Source organism: Otolemur garnettii, unplaced genomic scaffold (genome assembly GCF_000181295.1).
Source record: "Otolemur garnettii isolate 467f Iridium unplaced genomic scaffold, OtoGar3 scaffold00065, whole genome shotgun sequence".
NCBI lineage: Eukaryota > Metazoa > Chordata > Mammalia > Primates > Galagidae > Otolemur > Otolemur garnettii.
Window position 1 is genome coordinate 10,603,045 of NW_003852460.1, and position 9,277 is coordinate 10,612,321.

At 45.1% G+C, this 9,277-nt stretch overlaps 1 protein-coding gene across 2 annotated transcripts in view; it reads left to right on the plus strand.

Annotated features, from left to right (window-relative positions):
• The first annotated feature begins 4,205 nt into the window (after nucleotides 1–4,205).
• Nucleotides 4,206–9,277, plus strand: part of EGFL6 (EGF like domain multiple 6) — a 57,066-nt gene continuing 51,994 nt past the window's right edge. For both annotated transcript variants that reach the window (XM_012807154.1, XM_003793060.2), the window contains exon 1: nucleotides 4,206–4,279. In XM_012807154.1, the coding sequence (XP_012662608.1) occupies nucleotides 4,206–4,279 (74 nt within the window). The remainder of the gene's footprint in view (nucleotides 4,280–9,277) is intronic.

Sequence of the window (9,277 nt, forward strand, 5' to 3'; positions counted from 1 at the left end):
TGACTGCCTAGCACAGGGCCAGATGCTTTGTGGGGCCCCCAAAAGTGTTTGAACAAGGAAGGAGGGAAAGAAGGAGGGGAAAAGGGAAGGAAAGGGAGGCTGAAAGTGATAAGGATTTTTCTTCTACCATAGATTCCAAGAACAGGGTTCTTGGCAGGCACAGGATGAAGAAAAGCAATGAATATCTCTAGACACCCCTTCCCATGCAGAATTCAGCAGTGTCTGCATTGAAAGTTATTCATTGACTCATTTCATCGAATAAGAAAAAATGGAAAGAAACAGACTGGGAAAACCCATCAATTTCTAGCACATGGTGCTGAAATCAACATGGAAGATTAAGAATTAAGTGGCACCACTTTTGTCTTCAGTAAGAATGGTGATCATGAAAATGTCATGAAGTTACAGGAGATCTCTGTGTTAGAAACACAGGGACATTAACTCATCCTATGTGGGACACCAGGCAAGTCACTTCACAGGCTGGAGTTGAGTTGTTCCATCTGTAGAATGTGGGAAATAGATCATATTTGTGGTTCTCAGCATTGGTGGTTTATTAGAATCACCAGCGGAGTTTCTGAAAGTCCCTGTGCCTTAGCGATAACCTTGACATTAGAATCTTTGGAGGTGGGACCCAGGCATCAGTAATTTCAAAGATCCCAGGGGATCCCAATGCACAGGTGAACTTGAGAACTGCTGGTCCAGGTGATCTCTAGACCCTCACTACCCTAAATGTGGTCTTCAGACAAGCAGCCTGGGCAGCACTTGGTATCTTTTTAGTATTCAAGACTCTCACACCTTACCTCAGACCTTCACAAACAGAATCTGCATTTTAACAAGCCCCCCAAGTAATTTGTACTGGCATTCAAGTTTGACTACACTAGCCTAGACTCTCTTGCACCCAGCTTTTTCTTCCAACGATGCTTAGCTTTTGGCGCTGGCGTTTTGATAATGTTTGAATGTCAGTGCCAGGCACATTGTAAGTGTTAAGGTTTTATATATGCCTCATGTATATCAATTCGGGAAACACAAAATTATCCCATCACACCTGTTCTGCACAGGGTACTAAGTGGAAATAGATTGAAAAAAATGTAACCCTGCACAAGGCATGAACAGTTCTATGAAATTCTGATCAAAGATTGCTTTTCCTTTGTAGAGTGATGAAGTAGAGCCCCCCTCCCCCCCCGCCCGAGCAGCTGCCAGGTTCCCCTTCAAATCACCAGCAGCAGTGTAGTCATTAAAAACACCTGTCTCCTGTGGCAATTGGTATCCGACATCTTCTCACCTGGTGACTTTTCAGTTCCAGGTTCCTTCTCTGTTGCTCATATTATCTGACACCAACTTTGTCCACAGCTCCCCGCAGGAAATAACGGCAGGCTTGGCTGAGGAGGGCTTGGCCTCCCCCCAGTGCTTCCTGTTGTAATGTTCACCACCTTGTTTGGGCCCACAGAAGAGAACCTGGCCCTGAAAAACAAAAAAGCAGAAACAGCATGAAAATGCCAAAACTAAAGCCAGAGAGCAACAGACAGGCATCATGCAAAATGCTAGCCTGCCCCTTCCAACTCAGGGCTAGGAAGGAAGGGTGACCCCCACATCTTAGGCTAATCATGTTTAATTGGGACTTTTTTGAATAATGGTTTATTTGGAGGAGAGAATGATATCTACAGCCCTTTGCCTGAAAGCCCCCACTCTGCCCTAAGCACTGAAGTCCAAAGCTGGGGGATTAGTACCCCGGTAGAGGCTTTGGGGCAATGACTGAATGAGTAGGTGTATAAAGACTCCAGCTCCCTCACCTTTTGGGTAAGATCACTTGGAATGCCCATGTTATGCTGGCTCTGAGAGACCCCCAGCAGCACGAAGCTCCAGTTGCCCACAATAACCCAATACATACCCAGTATTATCTTTCTCCGTTTCACCCCTCACTCACCTACTTGTGTTCTCTGTGTCGCCAGAGTTAACTGCTTTCACTCCCAGCCTTGCCTCAAGGTCTGCTTATAGGGAAACTCACACCCAGATAAATTTTATATTCCATTTTCTTTAAAATAGGCACAGGTATAGAGTTCACATTTTATGTTCTTTCCTCTCAATTTTAATATTTTCAGGCTCAGCACCTGTGGCTCAAGTGGCTAAGGCGCCAGCCACATACACCTAAGGTGGCAGGTTCGAATCCCCAGCCCGGACCCGCCAAACAACAATGACGGCTGCAGCCAAAACAAAACAGCCGGGCGTTGTGGCGGGCGCCTGTGGTCCCAGCTACTTGGGAGGCTGAGGCAGTAGACTCGCTTGAACCCAAGAGTTGGAGGTTGCTGTGAGCTGTGAGGCCACAGCACTCTACCCAGGGGGACAGCTTTAGGCTCTGTCTAAAAAAAATATATATTTTCAGTAAATAAAACAAGTTATAGTATGAAGAGTTCAAAGTGTTTTTGATGAGAGCCTTGAAAAGATTATCTTAACACCTCCTTATTTCATGAGACTCATTTGACACGCGGGTCTGCCCACGAGTAAGAAGACTAGGAAAGAGATTTCTGTAATGCCAGCAGAGCCCAGTGGTGAAGAGCCCTGGTTTCCAATTCTGGTTCCACACATGTTATCTGTACCTTAGGCAAGTTGTTTAACCTCTCTGACTCAGTTTCTTGACACTTCAAAAATGGGGGGACTAATGGTCTCCATCTAAAGAATTGTGGATGTTCAATTACATAATGTATGTTAGGTGTTCAGGAAAATGCCTGGCACTATTTGTTATGAACAGCTCGATGATCTAACTGGTTACTAACCAAGGATACTGAATCCACAAAGATGCCACCAGCCACAAAATAGAAGATTGCATTAGACATGGCTTGTGCCAATAAGAATGTCTACTCTACTGGGATATAAAGCAAGAATCTGCAGCAAGAATCTTCCCCACCCCTACTTCTCACATGTCATTGGTTAGAATTAAGGCACATGCCCATAAAACCATGAATCAATCTACTATCTCCTCTTTCTCCATGTTCCTCTTCATTTTATTTCCCATACTGTGTCACAGGGGTGTCAGAGAGTTATGACTGTCTAACAAATGATCACCACGGGCCTCAGCAGCTTGGCTGGTGCTTGCTGACATCAGCTGAGCTCTTTCCTGTATCTGTGAATTGGCTCCAGGAAGTAGGTTTGCTTCCAGCTAGCTGCAAGTTGACCAAGTAGCTCTGTTCCACCTGTTCTTCAACCTCCTTGGACCACCCAGCTAGCTGGTGGAAGGTCTTCTCATGACCATAATAGAGGATCCTGTGTCCTAAGATGTTAGGCTTGCAACTGACACATTGCAACTTCTGCCCTTGTACCATTGATCAAACAACTTACACAGCCCAGGCCAAAGCCAAGATCTGGGGTCATGGGTTCTGCCCACCATGAAGCCAAAGGGTGTGGATGTGGGAAGGAGAAGGACCAATCATTCCTTCTACTGTAACAAGTTGCCAAAGAACGTGTCCGTACCCAAAGGAAGTCTCTGAACTCACGTAACATTCACGTTTCTGCCCTGAGTTTCTGCAGTGGTTAGTATATTACAGTATCATCTGGGATCCCACATAGGCTGCTGCAAACGGGCCCGAGAGATCTGCCAAATGATGAGGTTGCCGTGCCCAGGACTTGGTGACCTTTCAGCTCTAGCATCCCATGATTTGCAGTTTGTAGAAGAAAACCCTGCAGAGTATGAAAACCCGAGTAAAAGTGAGATAGCCTATCTCAGGAACCTGCTTCCGGAGGTCCTGCTTTGACTTCTCAACTAAATTCTGAAATCCTCGAGCGCACATAGCATTGAAACCTGGCCCAAGCCTAGACGGATGGCAGTAGGTGGTGACTCCGACGAGCATGAAGTGAACTTGTTACACAAACTGAGTCTGGGGGGAAGTTTGTGGGTGAACCAGGAGCGCGGAGGATGCGCGGGTCGCGCTGGAGGCGGGTCCCAGCCAGATGTGCACGGCCCGCCCCGCCCTCCCTCGCTCGCCCCCGCCACTTCGCCCACAGAGGAGCCTTGGTGCGCCTCGCAGGGACGACCCCGCCCCGCCCGGGTGCCCGGCCTCTCCTCCCCGCCTGTGTGGACCCCGCCTGGGAGCCGCGGGAGGAACGAAAAGCCCCAGCGGTCGAGGAAAGAGGAGGCGGCCACCCTGCTGCGCCTCGAGTCCCCGCCCGCGCCCTCCTGACGCGACGCCTAAGAAGGAGGGAGGCCTGGAGGGAACATGCCCCTGCCCTGGGGCCTCGCGCTCCCGCTGCTGCTCCCCTGGGTGGCAGGTGGATTAGGGAACGCTGCCAGGTGAGTGTCTGGCTGGCGATCGGCCCCCGGCCCGAGCTCCCCCTGGGGGGCCCCTTCTCTGCCTCCTATTCCTCCAGGCACCCCCGCGTGTCTGGTGTTAGTGTGCACGTGTGCCTGTGACTGTGCCGGCTGAGACTGGGTTTCTCCAGGTGCCGCTCGGAGCGCCGCGGGCGGGGCTGTGCGCACGGCGCGTGCCTTTGGCATTAGCTGCACCTGGCCGTGCGCAGCCCCGCAGTCCCGGGGGTCTGCTGGCATCGGCTGCAAAGCGGGCGTGTGAGTGTCCATGTGCGTGTCAGTGGGTGAGTTCTGTGCCTGTCCTGGCTTGTGTTTTCCCTCTCTATCCCAAGATCACCTACTGGTTGTCAGTGGCTAGTTTGGCTGGGGAAGGAGGGAGGACATAGAGCAAGTTCGCAGGGTTCTTGGGCTGAGCCGCGCTGCTCCTGAAAGTTGATGCACTGGAGAGAAAGAACGCGTTGTCAGATGCCAACCCTTCTTTCTTGTTAAGGCCATGAGAATCTGAAGCCGTTTCCTTACTGCCCATGAGTTTTTCTGAGATCTGAAAGTTATTTTTCCAAGAGATCGGCAAAGCCCCTTAGTAAATGCTCACTTCCGTGGTGCTTACTGTTCGAAGCACTTTAGGACTATTAGCCCATGTAAAGTCTACACCTACTCCGTGTGGACTGTACTATAATTATCATGTCTCTGTTGTATAAGAGAAAAACAAGGCACAGAGAGGTGGAGTAAGTTGCCCAAGGAGGCACAGTCAGTAATGCATGGAGCTGAGATGAGAACCCAAGGAGTCTGGCCCAGAGTCCCTGCTCTTCACCAGGGCACTAGGGCAGCCTTTGGGGAAACACCCACTGGAAAAGGTTTCCTGGCTCTCTGGCTGTGATGTCTTCCTTTCTCCTTAGGTGTCCGCTAGAGTGGGGCCTTTCCACGGTAGCATTATTGACCTTTTGGGCTGGGCTGGACAATTTTTTGTTGGGGTGTGGGGTGGGGGGCTGTCCTGTGCACTGTAGGATGTTTAGCAGCATCCCTGGCCCACCAAATGCAAATAGCAACCCTGACCACCCCCACTCAAGTTGTGACAATGTAAAACAGTCTCAGATATTGGCCAAGGTCCCCTGGAGGGCACAATGGCCCCAGCTGAGATGGCTGTACCACAGAAATTTTCAGTGATGACTGGGAGAACAGGATAAAAGCCTTGGTCTGGTATAGGCTTCTGAAAGGTGCGCCTATCTTTTGTTTGACTTACAGGGAAATATCTTTCATCAGAGTCAGCCATGGTATTAAGGGATTTTAGAGTTCAAACAGAACAAACCTCAAACCAGGTTCTTAGAATGTATGATCGCAAGTTTCAATTTCCTTTCCGTGATAAAAATGTAAGCAGATGTAATTTGCTCATAATCACATTTTCCTTGAATGTTGGGGGTTCTTGTATAGAAAGCCCACTTAAGAAAGACCAAGTGCTATTTGGAGATGAGATTAATAGTTTCTTCAGTGGCCAGCAAACCAACCTCCAGGAGCTCCACTTTCAAAGTGCTACCAAATTAAATTAAAATCCGAAAAGCCTCCAGATAAACTAAAGAATATTAAACTGGAGAATCCCGTCAGGATTCTGCAATTCTGCAGTTTTCAAGATGTGAACCGAGGTTTCTTTACACACTATCAGGTTCATGAGCTGGTGTGTTTATTATCTGCTCAACATGCTTAGAAATAAGTGGTCAGCTCTTCAGGAATGCCTAGGGAGCACGTTTTATCAGCTCCAGACTCCATGTCACCAATGGCAACACGTTTATGAAAAAGGCAAGGCATCCTTTGCAGAAAAGTATATCTACTGGTTATTTCTGTAGTAAAAACTGTGATTGCTATATAGAGATTTCTAATACAAGAACCAGTTGTTGGGTTTTTCCCCTTTAAATTTCAGAATGTTAGGGGTACACATGTTTTGTACAGATTGAGTTAAAGTTGTAAGTGTGCCCTTCACCCAGTTAGTGTTCACTGTACCCAATGAGTATGAATTTACCTATCCTTTCTCCTCCCCTCCCCCAGCTTGATTTTCATTGAAATTTACTTCCATATGTGCACTTATGTTTTGATTGATTAGTTCCAATTTGGCATTGAGTACATGTGTTTGTTTCTCTGTTCTTGTGATGTTTCACTTAGAAGAATGGTTTCCAGTTCCATCCAGGTTGTCATAAAAGATACTAGGTCACCATTTTTTAATTTTGTGCCTGAGTAGTACTCCATGGTATGCATATACCACATTTTATTGATCCATTCATGTATTGGTGGGCACTTGGGTTGTCTCCATGTCTTTGTGACTGTGTTGTGCTGCTATAAACGTTTCAGTGCAGGTGTCCTTTTTTATAGAATGATCTTTTTTCCTTTGGGTATATACCTAGAAGTGGGATTGCTGGATCAAATGGTAGGTCTACTTTAAGTTCTTTGCGATATCTCCATACAATTTTCCATAGAGGTTGCACTAGTTTCCAGTCTCACCAACAGTGGATAAGCGTTCCTTTCTCTCTGCTTCCACTTGTTGTTGTTTTTAATTGAAATACTACCACATGATTTTATGACCTAGAAAATTACATGCCTCTTAAATGGTGCTTAGTGCATATGAGACAATTAACACTCATTAAATGAATAAACCAGGCATATGCCCACTCTTAAAATTCAGAACTTGGCTTACCTTACACTTCTATGGCCTTTCAGTATTGGGACTGTTTCAGTGCTCTAGACCTGCTCTGTCCAATAAAGCAAAGATGGTAGTCAGGAGCCCTAGATATTGGCTATTAAGTACCTGAAGTGTGCCCAGTTTAAGTTGAGATGTGCTTTAAGTGTAAAATACACAATGAATTCCACAACTAAGTATAAAAAAGATAACAGAAAATATTTCACTAGTCTTTTGATATTGATTACATGTTGGTAATATTGTATAAATACTGCATTAGATAAATTAAAATTTCACTTGGTTCTTTCACATTCTGAAAAATGTGGCTACTAGAAAATTTGAAATGCCATATATAGCTATTTATTTCTATTGGACAGTGCATTGGTCTAGAACATTTATTGATCTGAACTCCATCTTGAGTGTTCTAGATGCAAACACTTGGATCTTTTCTTCTTGGGCATGTAAGATAAATGTTATTAACTTTGATATTCTGGAGATTAATGTTTAGAACAACTCCCTACTTACAATGTCTTTCTGTTACATATTTTTTCTCTGTTGAATTTAAGTAAAAATAATGTGAAAGATGAAGGAATGACTAGGGCTAGTCCTCCTTCTGAGGGCTGTGTGCTGCAAACCACATGCAACAACGTGCCACTGTAACAATTTACCACATACCTCATGGCTTAAAACAATACAAGTTTACTGTGCTACAGTTCTGAAGATCAGAAGGCCAAAATGATTCTTATGGGGATATAAATAAGATGTTGTCAGGGCTGGTTCCTTCTGGAGGCTCTAGGGAAGAATCCATTTCTTATTTCTTTTAGCTTCTAGAGGCTGCTAGCAATCCTTGGCTTGTGGTTGCATCAGTCTAATATCTTTTTTCCTTGTTATCTTGCCTTCTCTCTGACTCATCTTTGTCTTTCTCCAAGAAGAACCTTTGTGATTATATCAGGCGCACTTGGAGAATCTGATATAATATTTTCATCTCAAGATCCTTAAATTGATCACATCTGCCAAGTTCCTTTTGCCATATAAGGTAACATTCTCAGGTTCCAGGGATTAGGACTTGTGGGTAGGGGTATCATTCACCCTTCCATAGGAAACCCAAGATGAGAGTCTGTTCTTGTTTTTGTGGGCTAGATTATATCTTTAAACTTGATTTTAGTGCTTTTTGAATGGTCAGCAAATCACTCATTTCTTTATATTATTTAAACCCAGAATTTGTGAGAATATACCCAAAATTTAAGAGCTGAATGTTTCTAGGAAATAATAATCATGAAATCTCTAGTTACAAATTAGAAATCATTTTTGAGCATCCTTATTTAAATAGTTACTTTCATTGGTTTAGAAGATGTCGAAGTCCTATTTATAGGTTATTTATGTACATAAATCAAGGTTATGTAAACATCACAATGAGAGTTAGTATATCATCTAGCCTTCATAAATGAGATTGGCATTCAGCAAATATTGTTGAGACCCTACTATATGTCAACCCTTTTCAATCAATTCAATTTATTTCAATCAATCCTTTAAACAACCCTAAGAAATGGAGAAACCTAAAGAAATTAGGGTTGCAGTGGGGTACAGTGGCACATGTCTGTAATCCTAGCCCTTTGGTGGGCTGAGACGGGAGGATTCCTTGAGCTCAGGAGTTCGAGACCAGCCTGAGCAAGAGTGAGACCTCATCTCTACTAAAAATAGAAAAATCAACTGGGCACCTATAGTCCCAGCTACAAAAGAGACTGAGTAGGAGAAACACTGGAACCCAGGATTTTAAGTTGCAGTGAGCTATGATGATGTGACTGTATTCCAGCCTGGGCAAAAAAGTGAAACTCTGTCTCAAAAAAAAAAAAATCAATACAGATGAGAGTTGAGAAAACTTATTGAGTCTGTATGAGAGAATCAGGGAAAATTAGAGATAGGATGGCATTTAAACTGTCCTTATGGACTGCATGTGAGTCTACCTGATGTAGCACAGGGAGGAGAAACAAAGTATTCCAGTGCTTAATTCCTAGTCAGTATTGCCTAGGAGTAAATGAATGCATGGATAGAAAGATACCTGCAAAAAGAATGCATAAGGAAGGCATAACCCCAAGAAACAGAGTGGACTGGCCAGTACCTTAGGTTGTGACCCCCGTGGCTGCCAAGAGGCAAAGAAGCCAGGCTGGAGGCAGGCTGTGAGGAGCCTGGGGTGTCTAGCCATGGAGATTGGACTGTGGTCTGAGAGCAGCAGAGAGCAAAGCAGCCTCTGTGTTCTGTAAAGCTGATACTGTTGACTTGGCGCCTGTGGCTCTAGTAGCTAAGGCGCCTGCCACATAAGG